Source organism: Psammomys obesus, unplaced genomic scaffold (genome assembly GCF_907164565.1).
Source record: "Psammomys obesus unplaced genomic scaffold, mPsaObe1.curated_primary_1811, whole genome shotgun sequence".
Lineage (NCBI taxonomy): Eukaryota > Metazoa > Chordata > Mammalia > Rodentia > Muridae > Psammomys > Psammomys obesus.
In genome coordinates this window covers 22,379,944-22,403,955 of record NW_026596040.1, presented here as the reverse complement: position 1 = coordinate 22,403,955, position 24,012 = coordinate 22,379,944, and the positions used below count along the sequence as shown (strand labels likewise).

Genomic DNA, 24,012 nt, shown 5'->3' with positions numbered 1-24,012 from the left:
TTTGTTGTTGTTTTGAGTTTGTAAGACAGGATCTCCTGTAGCCCAGGCTGGCCTCAAACTTGCTGTGTAGCCAAAGATGACCTTGAATGTCTGATCCTTTTGTCTCTATCTCCCCACTGCTGGCATTATAATATATGCCACAATTCCCAGTTTTATTCTGTACTGTGGAACTCGGAACTTTATGTGTGATGGGTAAAATGCTCTACCAAGTGAATTATGTTCCCCAGCCCATCTATCTATCTATCTATCTATCTATCTATCTATCTATCTATCTATCTATTATTTTTTGAGGCAGTATCTCACATATTCCTTATTTAGCCAAGGATGACCTTGAACTCCTACCCTGCTGCCTCCACTTTTCAAACATTAGGCTTATAGAGAATTGGACATGCTTCATCATGTCCAATTCTCCTTTTACTTTTAGGTAACACACAGTTTACTTTTAGTAGCACACAGTTAGCAAGTTGGCACCAGGTTCAGACCTGAATGGAGTAGGACAAAGTTTAAGTGCTGGAGGGAAGGTAAGTAAAAATGGCTAGTGCCTACCAAGCTGTTTTCTCCTCAGCCAGCTTAGCGCTCCCCCTAAGGTCAGGCCTTGTGCCAAGCACTTTACATATTTTATCTCTTTATCTTCATAACCTCACTATGAGTAAGTGATTTTATTATCCCCATTTGTATAGATGAGAAAACGAAGCCCTGAGAGCAGATGACCTGCTGGGGTTCAAACCCAGGCAGTCACACTGACTGAGTTGCCCAGCAATGGAACATCAGACAGTGTGGGCTGGACCAGAACCCAGGACTCCTCTGAAGCTAGCTGTACATTCTTTCTGTTGGCAGCATTGTTCCTTAAAAGCGAGCTGGCTTTGAGCCCAAACAGTGAAATCACACCCTGCGGTTCTGGGAACCTCAGACTGGAGAAGAAGGAAGCTGTTGCTGTGTGGCTCAAGTCTGAGCAGGTGTGCTGGGGCTGTTTCCTTTTCTTGCTGGAAGGAGCCTGCTGGCCCACAGGGTGGGGCGGCTCTTGTCAGCAGTGCCCTGTGGGAGCAGGGCGGGAGGCAGGTGTGCCCAATAAACAGGTCTTCCTGCCTTCCAGCCTTTATCCACCACCCCCCCTCCCACCACACCTCCCTAGCACACACCTAGATGCCTGCCTGGCAAGCACAGAAGTGATGAGAGTTCAAGGTTGAAGTCAGGAGGTTTGCTTCCTGGCTCTGGTTCAGGACTCTCCTGGTGTGCACTCCTGACCTTCAGTTCCCTCATCTGTAGAGTGTGGGGTGGTGGTGGTGGTGGCCGTGGTGGTGGTGGTGGTGAGGAGGAGGAGGAGGAGGAGGAGGAGGAGGTTAAATTCTAGCCTTTTCAATTAATTCTCTAGCCTTTTCAATTAACACATTAGTTATTAAATACCTCTGGTAAACTGGAGAAATAGCCAAAGCAAGATTTAAGCCTGGTTTCTTGCGTCTTAGACTCTAGCAAGGACAGACTGAGATCAAGCCTTCATGGAAAGCTAAGGTACAAGTGCCTCTGAGATACTTCTAAGGGAAAGGTTGCATAGGCTTGAGGTAGGAGAGCAACAAATGGGTTGGTACTTACGAGGTTGATGGGTAAGGATGCCCTAAAGATGCCATTATTTGGTGAATGGCTGATTGGCGTAGCAGTTCCTTTTTAGAAGGTTCATACTAAGAAAAGGGAGATGGCCAATAGGCCCCAGAGGCTGACAGAAGCCTAGGTAATTCTAGATACTGTGGGCTACAGTAAAAGACATGATTGAATTTTTTTTTTTTTTTTCAAGGAAGCTTACTGGGTGGCCCTAGGGGAGAGAGATGGTTAGGCTTAACAGGAAATGGGTAAGAAACATGCTTCAAAGAAAGCATAGGAATGCCACTCTCTCTGAGGAGCCTTCTCTGATTTCTCCACCTTTGACTTGCACGTGTCTCCCTCCCTCTCTGGCCTTGCAGTCTGGGCTGAGAGGGAACTTAGGCCTCAGAAGCGTTCTCTTTGGTTGTTGAAGCGCACTGCGGCCTCAAGCGCGGTTCTAAGCCTCTTGGCGCCTCAGTTTCCCCAGCTGTGTAGAAGCAGGTTGTCTGGCAAGGGCCCGCCCAGCGCTAACGCAACGTGATTCGCTCTAGCAGTAAGGAGGGGGTGCCCGCATTGCTGCGCAGGCACCAGGCTGGTAGCCGGGACACCGCCACCTGGCTGCCGGTGCTTTTTTTTTTTTTCCCTGCGGGGGGCTGCGAGACCTAGTCGCCGCGACAGACTCTGAGGAGGGAAAGTGTGGGGGGTGCGACCCCAGGCTCGCGCGGTCCCGCCCCCGCAGCCAGCCCGCCTGCCGCAGCCCGGAGCCCGAGCTCCGCCCTCCACCCGCCCGCCGGGCTGCCTCCTCCCTCCTCGCTCGCTAGCTCGCTCCCTCCCCCGGGCGGGCTCGGCGCTGACTCCGCCGCACGCTGCAGCCGCGGCTGGAAGATGGCGGGGAACGACTGCGGCGCGCTGCTGGATGAAGAGCTCTCGTCCTTCTTTCTCAACTATCTCTCTGACACGCAGGTACTGCCAACTGGGAGGAGCGCAGGCTAGGGACCCCGGGGTGCAGAGCTGCGGGGCTGCAGCCGCCGCTGCGGAGGCATGAGCGCAGCGGTGGGCGCACCGGGGCGATCGGGGGGTTCAGGCTGCAGAGCCCCCCTTCCCACGTGCCTTGCGCTGCGCTCCGTTACAGGCGTAGTGACCTGCAGGTCGCCGGCGCATGCTGTAGCATTGGGGGGACACAGCCACCCGGGAAGGGCTGGCCAGGGCCACCTGGAGTCTGCCGGTCCCCTACCGGCAAAGTTGAGGGGCGCCGCGATTCCTTGGGCAGGTATAGTCCAGCCGGGGTCGGGGGACCCCTAAGGCTGGCTCTGGGTGCTGTAGGCGCGTTCTCGGCGCCCGGCACTTGCCGCCGTACTTTCACGTGCACTTGTGGCAGGGGTAAGGGAGGCGGCCGGCAACCTTGGAGCCCCCCCCGTTCTCCAGCTTCGGACACCCCGAGCGCTGCTGCTGGTTTTCCCGCAGCCCCCCACCTGCTCCCGCAGCGCAGAGTTTCCTGTCAGTTGTCGGCTAGGGGGATTTAGGGGGTCGGCGGGGCACGTGGACAGGCGGGCGGAGATAGCGTCTTCCAGCTTTCACTCTCCGGAGGAGACCCTCCAGGCAAGAGCAAGACAGGATCCGGGCGGAAGGGCTATCTGGTGGGGAGGGCGCCTGGGTCCCCCTGCGGCGCGCGGCCCCGGTGCGCGCTCCACGTTGCAGGGGGATGGGAAAGTGAGGCGGCGTCCCGGGCTCTGGTTGAGACTGGAAGCCTCACCGGCTGCGAGCGCATGACAGGAGTGTGCTCTGGTGTTAGGGAGGGAGGACGAGGAAGCTGCTGGCTCGGAGACTAAAACGAGGCTTGCTGCTGGGACAAGCAATCGCGGGGGGAAATGTGTGTATGCGCCGTGCGCCCCCCCCCCCCCCCCTGTGCCCCCCCCCCCCCACGGCCCCTGCCTGTTGCAAGTCTAAAGTTTGGCTCCGGAGTTAGGGCTTTTGCTCCCGGCTCCTCCTGGCTGCGTGTCCCCGAGAGGCTAGAGATGCGGTGGAGCCTGGGAGGAGACCCCGAAGGCGGGGACACGCCTGGGCACCGAGCGGGGCTGCCAGGCGGAAACCCGCGGGATTCGGCGGGGACGGCCTGAGTACCTGGTGTGGAAGCGTTTGTGCCGGCCGGTTTTGCATAACACTGGGAGGGAGGGGAAGGCGGAGGCTGGGGGGTGGGAGGTGGGAGGAGAGAGGGGAAACTTTGCTTCTGGTTAGAATCTACCAGTCGCTGGGCGGTAGCAGCTGTCATGGGACCGGGTGGGCGGGGAGAGGCTTGCAAGCCGGCTCCTTGCGGCGAGACGCAACTTGAAGGGGGGGACGCAGCCGCCGAGACGTTCGGCTAGGGGAAGAGGCTCCCGCTGGCGTCTAGGACGGGCGTCGTGGCGACCAGGCTGTCGCAGAGAGGAAGCCCGCCACTCGCGGCGGACGGCGGGCGGCAGCTTTCTCGCAAACGCCGTGGCGTCCGGGAGCTGCGGGGCCGCGTGCTGTGTGACTGGCGCGCTCGGGTGGGTTCCCAGCAGAGGCCGAAAGGGGACAGTGTCAAGTGATCGCGTTCCTTCAGGTCGGGAGGGGGTGTTAATGAGTGGTGTGTGTGTGTGTGTGTGTGTGTGTGTGTGTGTGTGTGTGTGTGTGTATGTAAGTGTGTGTGTCCCTTGCGCGTGTGCGCACGCCGCGCGCGCCGGGCGCGTACCTTTACCTCTGACGAAACTGCGGTGGAGCTCCCGGCAAGCGTCGCTGGGCACGGTCACACGCCTGGTGTTTGTGTCTGCCGGAGTCGGGCCCTAGCTCAGCACCCTGGGAGTGGATAGCATGGGACCAGAGGTGTGGTGTGGGGGCGGTATGGTATCCCCCAAGAAGACCCGCACCCCAGATTTCTATTGCCTGGAGTCATGTCTTTATCTCTACACTTAAAAACCTAGCAGAAGAGGCCCGAAATAGCCAGGGAGACGCCTTCATCCATACCAGGGCTGTCCGCTCTGGACAGGACCCTGGTCTTTTTACCTTTGATGTTTGGCTCACCGGTAATTAATTGTTTGCCCTTTTAGCCGCCAGCCTATCCTACTCAGTAGGGCTGCTTAGTCCAAGGAAACTAGAAAATTGGGTGATCAGGTGTAAGCAGAGGCAGTGCAGTGAAAGTTAATTTGGGACGTTTGTTTCCGGCCCCCCCCCCCAACTTTAAGTTAATCATGTGACAGGCCGAAGATCTCCGGGTGATCTTTTGCCGGGCCAACTTGGGAAATGTAATTGATACCAGGAGCTTTGCAGCCGCCCCTAGAAGGCTCAGAGCAGAGCGGGAATGGGCGGGGCAGCCCGCCGCCTCATTTTACAGTTGGGGAAGAGGCTGTGAGGGGTGAGCTGCTTGTCCACGACCACTCAGCCAGGGGGTGACAGAGCCACCCAGGGCTCCTGACTCCAGGTCCTGTGTGTTACCTCGAAATAGCACTGGACTTGGAGTCAGAAGGCCTGAGTGGAGTCGCCTTCCCCGCTCTCTGGCTGGGTGATCTTGGAGCAAGCCATTTTAACTCTCCAGCCGGGTTCCTCCATCTGTGCAATGGGGCCGGTGGTGCTGCTGACGGAGAAGCCAGAGGCCTGCTGGTGGGGTGAGCCGTATTTGCATGTGAGCTGTCTGGTTGTCCTGCTGCTTCCCCATTCCCACAGCCCTTCCTGGACCCTCCCCTCCCCCAGCTCTCCCCTTAGGAGGGTTGGGGAAAGTGGATAGTCGATGTCCCAAAAATCCTGCTGCTTCCCCATTCCCATAGCCCTTCCCGGACCCTCCCCTCCCCCAGCTCTCCCCTTAGGAGGGTTGGGGAAAGTGGATAGTCGATGTCCCAAAAAGACTTTTTGTTGTCTCTGGTGACTAACCCAGGCATAGATTAGAGAACTGTTTGAGAGACTTAACGGTTATCCATTTGGGCCATGGTAGACATTTATCAGAACCAGGATTGTGGAAGCTTCTTGGAAATGTTTGAAGAATATGTTCTGAAGAACTCTGTGCTGGTTTCACCCTTGCTCAGGCTGTACCCCTTGCCCACCATCCTGCATGGCTTTCTCCCTTGCTAGGCCTTCCTGCCAGCTTGCCCTGCTCTCTTTTCTGCCTTTCATAGTCAGTGATAAAGCCAAGTACTTTGTGTTTGAATCTATCCAGTAGGATCTAAGTTGAGCCTTTTATCTCTTTGTGCCCACATGGCACCTGTCAGCATGCTGAGCAATGCTCCTTTGCCCAGCTCTTGACGAGGTACATGGATTACAAATAGGGGTACAGCTGAGCCTTGCCAAACAGAAGCTCCTGGCCTGACAGGGGAGACAGCTGAGCAGTGAATATGGGAGAGAGGAATGTACAGGGCTACAGCTGCTAGCAAAAGCCTTGACTCCAAGGGCCACATGGAAAGCCCAGTAAATAAAAGAGCTCTTTGAAATCACTTGAGAGCTTGGAGTAACAGTTGTAGTGTCAGATGACCAGGACATTATAAATCACCTAGGCCAACCCTTATTTAAGAATAATTTTTTTTAACACTGTTAGAAAACACTGCCAAGCATCGTGAAAAGGGAGACACGTTTAATATTTTTAAAATTATTTAAACTAATTTTGTATGTGTGTTTGCATGTGTGTGCTATAGTTTGTGTGTGGAGGTCAGGGAACAACTTACTGAAGTTTGTTCTTTTCCATGAAGTGGGACTTGGAGCTTGAGCTCAGCTCATCAGCCTTTATCTGCTGAGCCATCTCACCGGTCCAGAAATAGTAATATTATTCAAAGACAGCTGCTCTGAAGTCATATGTTTTTAGATGTTTTTCTTTCCTGTTCATATAGATCACTTATTTGAAAAAAGAAAAGAAAAGAAAAATGGAGTTACTCTGTTTATACTAATTTGTAACTTGCAAGCACACTGCTTTGTAACTTGCCTTTTTTTCTCCTCCTCACAATATGCTGTGAACATCTTTCCTCATCAATAAAGATTGTGCCTAACATCTTAGTGGCTGTATAGTATTTCATGGAGGGTTGAGTCAACATGTATCAATCAACCCTTTGTTGTTACTTGGTTGTTTTCACGTATCCTATTGTAAGCAATGCTGAAACGAATACATTTGTGTCCGTGTGTTCTTTCCTTCGTTTAAATCCCTAGAAGTGAAATTGCTCTATCAAAGGAACCAGGCAGACATTTGGTAAAAATATAACTAACTAATTCTAGAAAGATTATATTTATTTATACGCTCATCAGCATTGTATGGAAATGCCTGACTGGCCATACCCCAGTCATTCACGATATTTTCATTTTTGCCAGTTCAGTCAATAATACACTTTGTTAACCCTTGTTGTTAATGTGTGTTAATGTTCAATGGTTGCCCTCTTGCATGGCACCAGGGACTTGACATGACTAGGGCAGGGAGAGAAAAAAGAAAAGACAGACACATGGAGACACAGAAATAACTGGGATCAGTGTGCTGGGCTCTTAGATGGAGAACCCCTCACATGTTCAGAGCATGTATTGCATACAGCTGGATCAAGAAGGTGGGGCAAATGAGGAGGCAGGGTTTATGGTGTACCGTTATATCATGGAGTCAGGTTTAGCTAACTTTGGTAGGAGCCATCTCTGTAGGGAAACAATCTCCAGACTGTAAATATCAGGGGGGGGGGGGAACTATGATGGACATTTTCTGTACTTGTTGTCAATATTCACACTCGAATCCCCAGGAAGGCTTTGCTTTGCCTCAGAGCCTCACTCTGGTTGGGGGGTTAGGGGTCGGGGGAGGTAGGGCTGTTTGCTATTTTTATTTGGGTCTGAGGTTATGCCCATGCCTACCATGTACATTCACTCAGGACTTCTCTCACTCAGGGGTTCCTCTGTCTGTTCCCCACGCTCAAGCCCTTTCCACAGGGAATCACTTGCTGCTGGTTCCATATAGTACCCTGGTTGTGAACTTGTGCCATTTTGCAGTCGGATCTTTGTCTCCTCATCACCGTTAGGCTGGAACTGAGCTCACAGAAGGGGCCCTGGGCACATGAAAAACTGGAGAGATGAGTTGAAGTCCTGGTGCTGCTTGATAAGTCTGGGATACTGCTGCCTCCATTGCCCTGGAAGCTAGGGCCAGCTGCTGTCCAAGTCAGAGTTGCAGCTGAGTGCAGGTGCGCGCGCCCACCCATGGCCTACCTGAGGCTGGGGGCAGGGTAACTTCTTCCCAGAGGCCTGAGCTCCACTTTCTCTGGCCTGTCTGGCTGATGCTGGTGGTGGGCTTGGTCATGAAACCCAGGAAAAGGTAACAGCCTAGCGGTTGGGTTGGGCCCCTGGGGGCTTCTGTCTCCCCCTGACCCTGTGGCTCCTCTCCGCAACTGGTGCGGGTCAGCCAGGAACTCCGCTTTGCTGTGATATGACTCACCCTTTTTCTTCCCTCTCATTTAGAAGGAACACTGGCTTGAGTCAGAAGCGGCCCTGCAGATGGGGCCCCGGGCTTGGAAGTGAGGTCATGACAAGAGCATTGCAGTTTGAACAGCTGCCTTCCCTTCCCAAGCAGCGGCATTTATAGAGCATCCTCGAGGTCACATGTTCTTCTCTGAGCCTTCTGTTGGCACTATTACATTTCTTCCTCCTCACAGGAATCTGTACAATCCAGGTACTGTTTTACAGATTTAAAGATTTCATGGTCTCTAAAAACTCACATACTTGCTACTCCATTTACACTGCCTTGGAGTAAGTGAATTGTGGGATAGTGGTACCCACACAATCTGACTCTTAATGCTTCTTAAAGACAGGCTGCTCTCTGTGCTCATGGTTGCTTCTCTGGCACTTTAAACAAGTGATGGCACACCGAGAGAAGACAAAATCTAAAGTATTCCTGTGGCTTGAGGGGTCTCATTAAATTGCACAAGCCATCCTAGAATTTGTGATTCCCCCTGCCTCAGCCTCTGGAGTAGCCAGGATTATAGGCCTGTGCCACCAGTCTTGGCTTGCATTCATTCTTATGTTAAAAGGAAAGAGAAGCATCATTTGAACCCTGTGAAGGTGCTGAGAATACTCATACCCAGTTGCAGAGGAGCAGCTCACATCCATCTTGTGGATACCTCTGAGATGTGAAATCCTTTGCACTAGGTTGACCTTTCCGTTCTCTTTCCTACTTCTGGCCTAGGTCCTTGTCTCATCCACAGCTAGATTCTCATAGCTGCTACCAGTTTTTGTCACAGTAGACACTGCCTTCTCTCATTTGCCCATGGTCTTGGTCACAACATTGAGAGGAAGGTACAGACAGCCTCCCCAGTTATCAGTGTCCTCACAAGAGATCGACTATAACAGCTGACGAACCCCTACCCACCCACCCACCACACACACACACGCACACCAGCATTGCACAGAGCCCCTGTTCACATCAGGGCTCATTCCTAGATTTGCACATTCTGTGGACTGGGACAAGTATGTATCCACAGTACACTACAGCATTGCATGAACAGTCTGTCCCACATTCTAAGAACTCTCTGCACTCTGTCTTTCCTTTCCTATGCTCTCCTTGCTGCCAACCACTGGTAATTTTTACTGTGTTCATAGGTTTGCCTTTTTCAAAGTTTCATGTAGCTGCAATCATGTAGTATGTAGGTGTGAATGGGTTTCTTTCAGGTCGTAATGTGATTTAAGATTTCTTCATGTCTCTTCGTAGTTTGATGGCTCAACCCTCTCTCCTCATAGCCCCACCCTCACACTTCACCACCCCCTGTCCCTTCTCTTCAGAGAATGGGATGCCCCACCACCACCCCATGGGTATCAACATGTCCTGGCACATCAAGTCACAATAGGACTAGGCACATCCTCTCTCACTGAGGCCAGACAGGCAGCCCAGCTAGGGGAAAGGGATCCAAAGGCAGGCAACAGAGTCAAGAGATAGCCCCCACTTGAATGGTTAAGGGACCCTCATGAAGACCAAGCTGCACGTCTGCTACATATATGTAGGACTTCTAGGTCCAGCCCACGCATGCTCTGTGGTTGGTGGTGTGATCTCTTTGCCCCTACCACTTTTAAATTAACCCCCAAGTTTGAATATCTGATGTACAAGGGCATCAAGAGCTTGAGGTTAGAACGTAGGCCCCGAGATTTATCCTGAATTGTGCTTTCCCAAGTTTTAAATCAGGACTTAACAAGCATCATGACCTTGAACACATGTCTTACATATCTCCAACTGTAGTTGGTTCATATATAAAATTGGGGATAACAGTATATTCTGAGGCTCACTCCAGAATACGCTATGAAATCTCCTCCTGGGACCTGGGTTCGTGTTGTCCTTTGCTGTGTCCTCATCTCTGTTCCACTATTTCTATTTACCTGCTAGAGCCAGCTCCTCTCCCCTGTGCATGGACTCTCCCAGCTCTACACCTAATGGCTCCAGCCCTGCTTTACAGTGTGCTGGGCCTGCAGAGCCCTGGCATTATCTCCACTGGATTTGCATCCTGATCTGTGGTTTGTCTAATGGGAAACCTCCCCAAACCCTGCAAGTCACTGTGACGTAAACTTCCACTTTTTATTATTTTTTTTTCATACAATGTATTTTGATCACATTTTTCTCCCTTCCTAATTCTTCCTAGCTCACCTCTCCCTCCCTTCCTGCCCACTTTTGTTCTTTCTAACTTTCTCTCAAAAAAAAAGTCCCCCCAATAAAAATCAACTAGACAAAAATGTCGAATCAAAACAAAAATAAGACAAAAGCCCACATATGCAGAAAACAAAATAGAATTTATTTTATGCTAGCCAACTACTCCTGGGCATGGGTCCTGTCCTGGAGTGAGGTTGGTATACCCAGTGATACTCTGTTGGGGAGAACTGGCTTTCTTTTTACCAGGTATCAGTTGCAAATAGCTTCTTGTTTAGGTGTGGGAGATGGGACCCCCCCCCCCCATCTGGCTTGAGCCTATATAGGTCCTGTGCACGCTGCCACAGTCTCTGTGAGTTCATGTGTCCATCAGTCCTGTTGTATCAGGAAGACAGTTTCCTTGGAGTCATCCATCGCTTCTGGCTCTTAACAATCTTTCTATCTATGTCCTTTTCCACATAGATCCCTGAGCCTTGAAGTGGGGAGGGGTTTGGTGAAAACATCCCATTTATGACTGAGTGCTTTAAAGTTTCTTGTACTCTGCACATTGTCCCGTTGTGGGTTTCTGTGTTAATTCACTTACGTCATTGAATATAGAGAAGCTGATCTGGTGCCCAACTAGAAGCTTCAGTACTACTGACCAGCATTCATAGTGCTGGAATGTATACTCTGCACAGCACTGGAGTTATAAAATATCATGCAGCCTCAAACCCTGCAACTTTTAACAACAACCTGCCTGAAAGATATACTGGTGCGACATGGCACAGATGCCTTGGGAGTAACAACCACTTATTGATTGGAGTGAGACAGAATGCCTACTGGACACTGCCAAAGTGTACAAAAACCCGAGTCTAGATAGTTCATAGGCCTTGGGTGGGGGGGGACATACTACTATTCTTCTGTTAAAGGAACATAGCAATAAAGTAACTCCTGACATAATGCCCTCACCATAGAGCTCCTCATCAGACAGTTTCCAATTTTATGAAGGGTAGATGCAAATCAAAGGGCAGCATGGGTTCATAGCACCTGCTTGTCAGACGGACCAGTGCTAAAGCCCTTATAGGGGCCTTATACAGGCAGTGTCCCTTAGGAAACTGTTCCTGGATAGTCAGCAATATGAGGGTGGAGCTTTGTCTGTTTCAGTTACCATTTTCTCCTAAGAGGATAGGCACTCCCAGTGCATAGCAAAGGTTAGTGCTCCCACAACTGAAGATGCTTTCCTGGGAACAGGGCACCCATTGGTTTTCACTGTGTCTTAAAGTTCCTGAGAAAGTCCTCTGCCCTTGCTGTCATCTGAATATCTTTATAGCCAGCCTGAGAAGCCCCTGCCTGGGAGCCTGTCCTCTTTGGGAAGCCATTTGGAGTCTCGTCCATTCAGGCAGAGTTTGACTCTTGCTGTGGTGTCTGGACACGCTTTCCTCCTTGCATCTTCACTGAAGGCTCAAGGAGGGTGGGAAAAGAATGCTTTCCTCACAGGTCACTAGGATGGCTACCCATGATGATGACTAGCTGAGGCGGTGACTGTAAAGTGTTTAGTGGGCTCCCCAGGCCCTCAGCACACACTTGCTATATTATCAGCAATATCAGGGGATCATGGCATAGCCTGCACACCACATCTTTCGTTTGAGCGGTTCAGTGTCTGTGAGCAGATGGTTCTGACTGCAGATGGGCTTCTTGTAGTGATGCTGGAGGTTGGTTGTATATTCACCATTTTGTGAATTTTATGAAACAGAGGCACAGAGAGGTTGGGCCAGTTACAGTTTCACAGCTGGCCCAGAATTTGACCTTTTCTCCAGGCTTTGTGAGGGCCCTAAGAGAACATTATACCCAGGCTGTCTTTCACAGAAGAGGGGGCCTGAGGTACCTAGAGGTTCAGACTCTTCCTCTCCAGCTGGGTCTAGTCTAGCTCTAGGACTTGGGGGTATGTATCTTGGCTCAGAGGGAAGGCAGGAAGTTTTCTTAGAAATACTAGTGCTTGGACTGCTGGGCTTTGGGTACCTGTTGGTCCCTGGCCTGGGATTTTCTTCCTGTTCTCACATTCTTAAATCCTCAAGACCACACACGTGCACTGTTTGGAGTTAACCAACATAGATCCCCTCACTAGATACTGGGTCCCTCTAGTGAGGGAGATAGAGAGGGCATGAAGAGGTGTTGAGGTCAGCGGCACAACTCCCATAGATGGGCCCTGCCTTGAGTTCTGCTCGACAGACTTTGGGTGGCAGCTGGGCTCCTGGGACCCTAGTCTGTTCTTTCTTAGGACACAGCGTTTCCGGCTGATCTAGAGGGAAGGTAAAATCACTGGTTAGTTAGCTGCACAGCCCCGCCATTGGTACAATGTTTCAAAGAGGGCAATAAACCTTTGCCCTGATTGATCCAGAAGTGAATGGCTTAGAGTTCTGGGACTGGGCTCTGTGGACAGTAGTAGGCCCTATATGGCCTTGGCAAAGAATTTGTCTGTGTCTCAGAATTTTCATCTACAAAATGGGGATGATAGTAACACACTGTCACACACTTTAAGATCTTAGTGCAAATGGCCCAGGGCAGAGCCTGTGAGGTGTGCAGGCATATTTGGTATGTAGCCTTCTGTATGAAGAGGCAGATAGAGTACAGACCCTGGTGGGTTTTTGTTTTGTTTTTTTTTTTTTCCTCCTCTCCTGAACTCTAGGTTTTTGATCCTGCTTCAGCTGAGGTCCCTTTATCAAAACAATTGTTTTTCTTCTCCTGTACTAAATCTAAAGGAGTGTCCCATTGTGCCTTAGCAACTGTTGCCATGCTGGCTCTTAGAAACCCAAATCTAGTCGGATGCCACTTGAAGAGAGATGAATGAAGGAATATGTGATAGTGGCTCAGAACTCCAGGCTTTGGAGTTTAAATCGGGGCTTTCCCACTTTTTTAGCTTTGTGACCTCAAGCAAGTGTTTTGGTCTCTCTCAGCCTCATTGCCTCAGATGTGGATCAGGGGATAATTGTATGGCCTTCTTAGGAAAACATGGCAACTGCAGAGGACACAGAAGGTTTGCCTCACTGACATAGTAAGTGCTTGATAAATGATCGTCACATCAGTGACGGCCACAGCAGTGGTGGAAATGTGAATTATACAAATGTCATCTTGAGCTTTTAGGGGAGTTCAGAGTGCCTTAAGAATCACTGTGGAAAAAAAAAAAAAGAATCACTGTGATTAATTTTTTTTCTTTGTTTTTTTTGGTTTTGTTTTAACCTCAAAGTGAGGAAACAATCTAAGAACGGATGAGATGCCTCCAGGTCACACAGCAGGGACAGGATGGAATCCTGGACTGCTGTCTTCTTGCCTGGCTGGCTGGCTCTGCATGACAGGGACTCCACTTTCTGGGACCCACTCTCTGGACATTTAGCCGGGCAAGCCCTGCCTGGCTGAGATGGATGCTCCCCGACAGCTCTGCAGCCATATTTTTTTTTCCTTGTGATTGCCTGGCAGAACATAGTCATTTAGCAGAGAGAGAGAGGAGACGTTAGAAACCAGGCCCTGAGCAGTTGCGGCAGCCGGCCCACGAGTCCCTCCCTGATGTTGCCATGGCAAACAGCCTTGGCAACGTGGCTGCTCGAGCCTTTATTTCTGGTCTCAGGATCCTTGTGGGGAAATGTGGTACCCAGAACACTGAGAAGTACTCTGTTATAGCTCCTTGGCCCTGAAGGTGGCCCAGACTTCATACTGATGATGATCTCAGACCAGCATCTTATGGTCAAAATCCCTGAAGTCTACCCTGCGTGATCTGGAGAAACAGACTTCTGGATATGACCTTCAAGGTCTCACATGCCCATCTAATGTCTTCACCTGTCAAGGAGTTACTGCATGTGTGACCTGCCATGATCTGCAGAAAAACATGGTATTTGGAATGTGATCTCTGGCATCCGATGCTTCTAGACTGGCCTCATCTTCAACCCTATCTATTCTTAAGCAATAGCAAGGAGGAAGAGGACAAGTAACAACTACTGTTTAACCCTACCAAGGGATTGCTTGGCCCTGTGCTGAATTCTATCCTTGCACAATCAATGAAGCTCAGAGAAATTCCATGAAACACTCTCTACCAAGACCCTTTTCACAGCCGGATGGACTGAGGCTATCCTGGAGTTGCCTTATGAATTTTCTTGCCCTGGGAATTCCCTTGCCCTGGTGTTGTTCTAGAATTCCCCTTTCCTGGTTGTTTCTGAGACACTCCCATGAGGGATCTGGTCCCTTTACTGCCCTCATCTCCACCTACATTCTTCAGCACCCAGCTCAGACGCCACCCACTCTAACCCCCCACTCAACAGTACCCTTTCTGCTGTGACCCTCCTAGCTCGTATACTTACATTCCTTGGTTTTACATTGTATTTTGTCATCCTGAGGAGCTTTTGTTGTGTTGTGTGCTTTTGGGCTAGGGATGGAATCGAGGGTTTCAAGCTTGCTAAGTAGACACTAACACTGAGCTACACCGGACCCCCACCCTCCACCCTCAAACATTCCACACGAGGGGACTGACTAACTAGGAAAGCTTTGACTGTCTAATCCACGTGAGGAGTTTGGCTGGGTAGGCCTTAAGAGTCATGAAAGAGGTTCACTATGACCATTATCATTATTAATGGTGATCATAAAATAGCAACCACTTAGACTGTTTTATATGCAGGAGCTGAAGCTAGGACCTTCAGGGGAATTATCTTGTTAATCCTCCAGCAGCCAGTGAGGTTGATACCCTAATGCCTGAGAATGGGACATAGGGGATTACAGCTACTTTCCTCAGATCACCTGATTCTGGTTCAGGTTGGCAGGGCTGGGTTAGGAAACTAGGTGTGTCTGCTTCAAGGCACTTGACCCTGACAACTGCAGTATGGCTAATCCAACTGGGCACAGAAAGCATTAGAATGGGGTGGCTAGAGGCATCTGAGTAGGCAGCGGTAGGGTCAGGAGAACAGACGGAAGGAGACTTGCCAGGCTGTCCCTACTCTTGATCTTGCCCTCAGCCTTGTTAAATGCAAAAAGGTGGCCTCCACCAGCTACAGCCTTTGTGCTTAGAGCTGAGCTGTGATAAATGGGTGAGACCCACAGAGATGCTGCAATAGCCCCTGCAAAGGGACAATGCCCTTGTCACTGAAGATAGGCCTTGCACACAGTGGACTCAAAGGCAAGCTCCTTGTGGAGCCTCTGAAACTATATCAGAACACACCTTCGTAGGGCATGTCCCTATGGAATGTTAAGCCCCTAGTAGGAATTCTTCCAGTTAGAGGGAACAGCTGTGGTCCACCTGGGGACAAGCCCTGGGAACCCTCTGTCCCTCATAACTCAGGGAAGTGTCCCCATTCTCTGGACAGCACAGTAAATTTGAGGCCAGGTCAGGCCTCTATAAGCCCGTCTACCATCTGTACTCCTTGTACCTCTAAAGAAAGGTGTATTCTGCCAGAGAAGCAAAACTGTGTATAGTACAATTTGATAATGCCTTTGAAAATAGGAAGTCTAGCTGGGTGGTGGTGGCCGAGACAGATGGTTCTCTGTGATTTGGAAGCCAACCCAGTCTTTGGAGTGAGTTCCAGGACAGCCAAGGTGAAACCCTTGGTGTGGGGTGGGGTAGGGGTAGGGGTAAAGTCTATCCAAACTAGTCAAAAGTTTTAGGCTTCTTATAACTTTTCTTTTGAACACATCAGTTGTTCTTTGCCCAGATAGATAAGATGCTAGATCAGTTATAAGCCTTTCTTTGAGAATTAACACAGTCTAAAAATGAGGTATTGTCTCTCAGCTTTCCAAGGCTTCTGGGGATAAGAGCAGAGAACATAGGCTGGGTGATAGGCATCACTAACCGCCCTCAAGTCATGGTGCAAGCTTAGGGCCTCATGGACCTGGGTCAGTCTTAGCTCTGGAACTTTTAGCTGTCTTATCTAAGAGTTAGATGGCAACTCTGTGCTCTAGTTAGCAAGCTCCCACATAAGAGATGGGATTTACCTTACAAGCTCAGGAGCTCATCAGTGGCTGTCAGCCTTGCATGCATATCAAAACTAGCTATGCAGTGAAAATATTCTAATTATACACTGGCCCGTTGTGTACACAGGTTTCTGTGTGTGTCAAGTTTCTGTGTCTCTTACTTTTTTTTTTTTTGCTTGCTTATATTTCTCTATATCTAACCCCCTTTTCTCCAATGTCTTAAAAAGCTACCTCTGATGATATCCTTACTTTGATCTTAAAAAGTCAGACACCATTTGTAGTGTCTGACACTAACTCTGTGGGTGTCCTCTCTACCCTGTCTTCCCTCCTTCTGTTTGGAGCACTGGGTATCTAGTACCTCATTTACAAATGACTAGGTGTAAACGGAGGACCCATTGTCCAGCCTGGCTTAAGCAGATTGGCTTCCCTATCTGGGAAGCCAATAAGCTGGACTTCTTGCTTTTCACACCCATACCATTTTATGGATGGGAAAATGGAGGGTGGGTGCCAGATGAGGGCTGGACATAATGCTGCAGTTAAACCAACTCAAATACCACCTTTTTGTGCTTGGAGACGTGGCTCAGCGGTTTAAGAGCACTGCCTGTTCTTTCAGAGGACCTGGGTTTAGTTTCCAGCATTTACATGGTGGCACATAACTATTTATAATTCCAGTTCCAGGGAATCTGAAACACACTTCTGACCACCGCAGGCAGCGGACGTGAACAGGTTTCATACATACATGTAGGTAAAATACACACATAAAATAAATCTTAAAAAAAAAATAGGGCTAGAGAGATGGTTCAGTCTTTAAGAGCACTTATTGCTCTTCCGAAGGTCCTGAGTTCAATTCCCAGCACCCACATGACAGCTCACAACTGTCTGATACCATCTTCTGGTGTGCAGATGTACATGCAAAGTACCCGTATACATAAAATAAATAAATATTAAAAACTCAATCCTCCAAATACCCCACATCTTTACCCCATATCTGCTCTCCTCCATTGTCAACCACACACTCACATGTGGGGCGACTCATGGATGGTAAGATTATTTTAAGAGGTGAGTGGGCTGGAAAGGAGGAAGCCAGAGGGGATGCATGCTGTCTGCAGACCTTCTGCCTGTGGTTCCTTTGATTGTCAAGACCCTTAAAGATTAGAGAGTGCTGGTCATGGTCCCAGCCATACAGAAGTTTAGGAGAGCAAGGGACCAGAGTTCACATCTGGTGCCCAGTGCACTGTCTTCTCAGCCTTTGTGTACTGCCTTTGCCCATGGGCGTGATGGAGCTCCAGTTAGGACTGAGCTGAAGTGGGGCCTTTGTGCCTGCTGTCCCCTCTGCCTGAATGTTCTTCCCTGAAGTCTCTTGCCTCTAGGTCCCCTAGGTATGTTCTCAGCCAGGCTGTCTCAGACCCTACTTTCCTTCCTATTGTCTACCTCAGGACCTAGTCTTTTCAAGGCATGTGGCACTTGGGGACACCGGCTTATTGACATGTTTCTTTTTTTAAACAAAGTTTTATTCTTTTATGTATATGGGTGCATTGTTTCTCTGTATACCACTTGTGTGCCTGGCGCTCACAGAGTCCAGAAGAGGGTCTTGGATCCTCTGGAACTGAAGTTACAAGGTAGTTGTCACCATGTGGGTGCTGGAATACAAATTGGATCCTTAAAACACTGAGCTACGGTGTGTACCTTCTAGCTTGCCTGTTTCCCCTTTGGGCACAGAGGGTCTACAAAACTAATGTTGTCAGAGTGGTCGGTACCTGTGGCATCTCTTGGACCTAGACTAAAGCTTAATACTTGTCCCACATTCGACCAGCGTCTTTCTCCTCCTTTCTTTTTACTGTAGCAAAATGCAGAAAACTTTTACTATCTTAGCTACTTGTTCAGTGTCCAGTTCAGTGACATTAAATGAATTTGTTATTTTGTGTAGCCAGTCTGTCCATCTCTGTAATTCTTTTCATCTTGTAAAACTGAAACTTTGTACCCACTAAACAGCAGTCCTTCACTGCTATTTCATTTTCTGTCTCTAGGATTTGGTCACTGTAGGTTCATCATGTAAGTGGGTCAGATAGTATCTGTCTTTTTTGACACTAGTGAAACTGACTGTTTCACTAGTACAATATCTCACCCTCAAAAGTTTACCCACATGTGTCAGAATTTGTCCTTTTTTTTTCCTTTTTCTGAGACAGGATTTTTTTCTATATAGCCTTGCTCAGCTGTCCTGGACTCTCTTTGTAGACCAGACTGGCCTTGAACTCACGGCAGAAATCCACCTGCCTCTGCCTCCCTGAGTGATGGGATTACAGGTGTGCACCACCGGCCCCTGCTAGAAGTTGTCCTTTTTAAAGTAGAATAATATTCCGTTGTATGTATGTGCCCACATTTTGCTTCTCTATTCATTTGGCGACAGATCTTTGGATTGCCTTCCCTGCTGTGCCTGTTATAAATGATGGAGACATGAGCGTGGTTATAAAGATAGCTGCTTTGAGAATGCACTTTCAGTTCTTTTGGGTATACACAGAAATGGAACTGCTGGATCCTGTGTCCATTCTATTTTTAATTTTTGAGTAACTGCCACACTTTTCACAGCAGCTGCACCATTTTCCATTCCCACTGTCAGTGAGTGAGCAAGGGTTCCAGTTTTTCCACACGCTGTCCCACCGGCTGTTTCCTGGGTTTTGATAGTAGCCATTCTAGCCAGTGTCTCCTTAGTTTTGACTGTATTTCCCTCCTGACTCAGCCCTTTTTGTGTACTTATTTGAATATCTTCTTTGCAGAAGTAGCTATTCAAGTCTTCATTTGTGTTTTAGAAGCAGGCTTTCTTGTAGCCCAGGCTAGATTCAAACTCACTCCATAGGCAAGGCTTACCTAGAACTCTTTTTGGTTCTCCTGATTCTCCCTCCCAAGTGTTAGGGTGATGAGTGTAAATCTTTTGCATTCCTTTGCCTCGTGTTTGCATCTGATTATTTGAAGTCCATTGCTTGTGCTTGACTGCTTTCACAGTATTAGTCCTGAGCTGGCCACGGTGGTGCATGACTCAGTCCCAGTGGGCTCTGGGAGTTCCAGGTCAGCCTGGTCTACATAGTGAGACTGTCTCAAACCAGAACCAAAACAATTAATCCCTTGTCAGAACTTTAATTTGCAAATATTTTCTACTTATTTTTTCGTGGGGCTTCCATTTTCCTCCATTGGAGTAAATCCATGAGATGCAATTTGTCAGTTTCTTTTCTGCCTGTGGCACCTTGGTTACTCTAAACTCAGTGCCACAAAGCTTCTGTCTCTGTCTTTTTCTCCTGTGCATTTAAAATTTTTAAGCTTTACCTCGAGGAATTTGATTCATTTTGAGCTAACCTCTATGTATTGGGTAAGATGGGGAGGTACTTTTTCATGTTTGTAATAGTTCTTCAGTGAATGAGGGAAACTGAATGAATGATTCCCTCAAGTTACACTGGCCCTTCCCTCTGCAGAGCTCATTCAATCTTCCCGGCAGGCCCAGTAATAAATACCTCAACCCATTTCCCACCCACCACTGCCCTGTAGGAGGGCCTGGGTCTTAGGGTGAGGGTCTCACTGAGATATTATAGTTCCTTTGTTGATTAAGCCCTCAAGGCTCAGTAGGCAAATGTGGCTAGAGCCCTGCTCTAGAAGCCATGCCCCAGTGCCCTAGTAACCTCAGGCCACTTTCTCCCTGGGGTTAGGCAACACCTCCCTATCCTATGGGTGTGGCCATTGTACCTGCTCTGCAGAGCCTTGGGCTTTCAGCCTGCTTTAAGGCTTACTCTTTGTCCTAGTGCTGTAAGAGAGGCCTCCTGGTTCCTGCTTCCTGGCCTATCCCCTCAGCAGGAATGTAGCAATGCCCCCTATAGCTTGTGGTTCTGCCTCCTGGGGGCGCCCACGTGTGTGTGTGTGTGTGTGTGTGTGTAAGGGTGGTTGTGGGCCAGAGTTTCCTTTCCTTAGAATCAGAGTAGACCCTATATAAGCCTGTTCCATGCTCACTCTGGTCTTGGAAGCCTGGGAGCAGAAGGGGAAGGAGAGCTAGAGAGGAGTCCACAAGGAAGAAAGCTCTCCTCGTGCCAAGATGATCTGTTGATAGTTTTAACAGTGTGGTTACCAGGTAGCCAGACTAGCAAAGAAGCAGTATAAGCCGGTTCCTGGGGAGGAACCCAGCGTAGCAGGTAGATTGGAACTGATTAAGAGCAGGCCTGATCAGGGTTAGTCTAGGATTTGCCACTTAGCAGTAACTTGGAGCATGTTGCTTATTCTGCCTGGGTCTCAGTTTCCTCATCTGTGAGATGTAGTAATATTATATATCTCAACTGAATTGCTTCGCATGGTGTTTGGGTGTTATCTCTGACAAGGACATTTGCCAGTGACTTGCTGGTTTGATGACAGCTCGGTGAAGGAAATCAGTAAAACTGCTATGGAGCTGTGGACCATTATTTAGTATCTTGTTCTGTGTCCATTAGCAGTCACTGTGGACCCTAGGCTGGGGTTGCAGACTTGAGAAAGCTGCACTCTTTGCTCTGTAAACAGGCCTACAGAAGCCCTTGGAAGGTGGCTCATGGAGCTTTGGAAAGAGGGTTGTGGAAGGAAAAAGAGTTGGCTGACATAGTGGGAGAAGCCTCTCAGGGAAGGAGCAGCCAGCACCACGGTGGCAGATACATGCCCAGTGACTGGGTCGCAGGCATGAGTGGAAACTCTGAGCCCTCTGAGACTGGCTCTGAGAATTTACAACAGGCAGGATAAACACAATGTCTGCCCGAATCAGAAGTATCTGGAAGAACTACAGGGAGGAGGGATGGCAAGATGTCCATCAAGAACAACTAGCTACAGTCTTCTTTTGTCTAGAGAGGCTTTGGGAAGTTTCCCGAGGGAAGGTGATTTCGGGTGACTCGGTTTTCCCAGGGCCACACAGCACGGTGGAATGAGTGTTGCCCTCTGTGGTCTGCACAGCTCATCCTCAGGCCTTAGGGATGGAGGAAGCACATAGGGATTTGCTAGGGGACAGTTCTCATCTTAGACCCGACTGGAGTCCTTGCTCAGTAGAGCAGTAACCTCTCATGGGTCCAGATCTACCTGGTACCTGATGGACAGGGGAGGCAGTTGCTTTGTGAAATAGGCCTGCAATAAATTTAACAAGGATGATGATTATTGCCGTAATAATTATTACCCCTCTTTTACTGTTAGGGTCAGTAGATATTGCTGTGAAATTCCATCTCCCATCTAGAATTCCCGTTCTTGTGAATGTTTTCATCATCATGCACAGGAGAACCCAGGGCCCTCCTGAGGAAATGACTTGCTCAGTAAGGACAGGGTATGTGAACTTGGCTGGTGTTTGTGACTTGTGACTCCTACCCCCAAATCTGCCTAATGAGAAAGTATACTCTTTGAAAGGGGCCAGGTTTGTTTGTTTGTTTTTCGTCTGTGACTTGTTGATTGAGTTCCCAGATTGTGTTCAATTCTCCTCTCAGGAAAGATTCCCAGTCTCTTTGAAGTTGCAACATCTACCTATTGTGTGATTTTGCAACAGTTGCAGTGGAGAGCCTCCCCCAGCAAAGCGGAACTCAACTTGTTTTCTGTCTAGTTGTGAGTTAGGGAAGGGGAAAACAAATCTTGAGATGGTTGTAGGGGGAATGTGGATGCTGAGTCTGGAGGGAGCCCTCCCTGCTGTGTGTAACTTTGACTCAATCTTGCTGCCTCTTGGGCCTGGTGTGCTCCAGTTTCTCTTTTTTTCTACCAGCTTAAATCTCATTATCTTCCTTGCATGGACTGTTTTAAGAGCCACGAGTTTAGGATTATCAATTGTGAGGGGTTTTCTTCTCTGGTAAATACTGCTTGTAGCAGGACCACCAAATATTGGACAGAGCAGGAGAAGGAAACAGATGGAGCTAGGGCACAGTCTTGTGTCAGGTGGGTGGCGCATGTGCCATGCCCACACTCACTGGGTAAAGCAGGTGCTTAACTCCCCAGATTGCCCCCTGCCTCCCTGACGACAGGGGATGACTTCTCTTTGAACTGTAAGTTGGAAGAAATGTGTCATGGGACCATGTGCCTTAAGCAAGTGGGTTGGAAGAAGGAGAAGGCGGAGGAGGAACTTCAAGCTAGAATCCCTGTTTCCAACCTCCCCAGTGAATTATGGAACATTGGATAAGTCATTAATGGGGGTGGCAAGAAATTGGGAACTTTGGGTCAGATTTTTTAAAAAGGAACAGATCATTAAAATCTTTTACTGACTGACTCTCTGTGTACTATTTTATCTATCTGACTCTTTGTAGCTTTCGGATCCAGTTTAACTAAAAAGTATCTTAATAACGGATGTAATGCAGGAGAGTTCCTGGATATCCTGGGGTCAATACCTTTGACTCTGGGTGGCCTCTAAGTCTCTGGATGGTCATTCTTGGATGCTGGCTGTGGCGTCTCTCACACAGAGTTGCAGCTGTTGACATGAGGTCTGTAATTATTTAAAGAAAGCACACATCAAGTGGAAAAAGAGTGACCATAGTTACCATACCATGTGGCCAGTAGGCAACTCAATACCAGAGTCACCCAATTCCCTCTGAGCCTTTTCAGCTGCCGGATCGGATAGTAAAGCCAGTGGATTAAGTGACCAAGGAATGATAGACAGGACCAAGTGTGCACAGTGGGGGCCCTTGTGGGCTTGGCCCTTAAGCCTGGAAGACTGGATTTGCCTATGCCAAAGGAGACTGTTAAGTTTGGAGTCTCATAAACTAAGTCAATGCAAAGCCATCTTGTCAAGTAAAAAGGGAGATGAAGGTGACAAAGCTCAAACTGTAAAAATACTACATTGCAAAAACTCAGGCTTTAGTTTCATTGGGCTGTGTAGTTGATCATTGATTCCAAGATTTCTTGGAGAAGTCATTTCTTCCCTTAGATTCCTTTAATAAATTCATTAATTAGTTAATTTATTAAGGGGTTGTCCTGCAATGTTCCCTAGACTTACTTGGACCTCTCTAGTTTTTCATTCTCCTACCTCAGTCTTCCCCAGTGTTGCATCATATGGCATTCCTTTTAAAATTAAATTTATACTCTTTTAAAATTTTGTGTTTTGATCACCTTGCTTAACAACTATAGTATATATATTTAAATTGACATTTAAACACATTTTGAAAGTAGTATTTTAAAAGTTTTCATTATTTACAAGTTATGAGGCGGGGATGACCATTCATTCCCACAGTTTCTTATTCCCACAGTTTCTTCTCCTTAGTAGGAAGCTATTCTTGGTGTTTAAATGTCTCTCCGATAAACATGTGATTATCTCTCCCATTTTAATGTAAGATTTCGTGTGTGTATGTGTGCATGCGTGTGTGTAAGAAATTGTACATTTGAAGCAAGCCTTCTACTACCAAGCTTCACCCTTCCCCACTAAACATATATATGCATATATATATATATATAATATTTTAATATATAATATTATAACATATAATATTTTTGAGATAGGGTTTCTTTGCGTAGCCTTGGCCATCCTGGAACTCACTCTGTAGATAGGCTGGCCTTTAACTCGCAGAGATCCACCTGCCTCTGCCTCCCGAGTGCTGGGAATAACGGTGTGCAACCACCATGCAGCTATTTTTTTTTTCTTGTTAAAAAGTCATAGATATGTAAGCTGTGATGATATGCTTGGTCAATCCCAGCACATGGGAAATAGAGACAAGAGGGTTGTGAGTGTGAGGCCAGCTTAGATAATTTACTAAGACACAGCCTTGAAAATACGTATGTACACCGACCTTGAATATACACGATACATACCTACACACACATACATCCTTACATATACACACGTACATACATACTGACATACATAAAACAAAAAATAAAGGTGGTAGTTGTTAACTTATTGAGAATGAAAATAGGCAAAAAGAAAGAAAGAAAGAAAGAAAGAAAGAAAGAAAGAAAGAAAGAAA

The 24,012-nt window shown here is 48.3% G+C and overlaps 1 protein-coding gene across 2 annotated transcripts in view; it reads left to right on the top strand.

The window, feature by feature from the left end:
- Positions 1 to 2,460: 2,460 nt before the first annotated feature.
- Ppargc1b (PPARG coactivator 1 beta) overlaps positions 2,461 to 24,012 on the top strand; it is a 103,008-nt gene continuing 81,456 nt past the window's right edge. For both annotated transcript variants that reach the window (XM_055622802.1, XM_055622801.1), the window contains exon 1: positions 2,461 to 2,538. In XM_055622802.1, coding sequence (XP_055478777.1) covers positions 2,461 to 2,538 — 78 coding nt within the window. The remainder of the gene's footprint in view (positions 2,539 to 24,012) is intronic.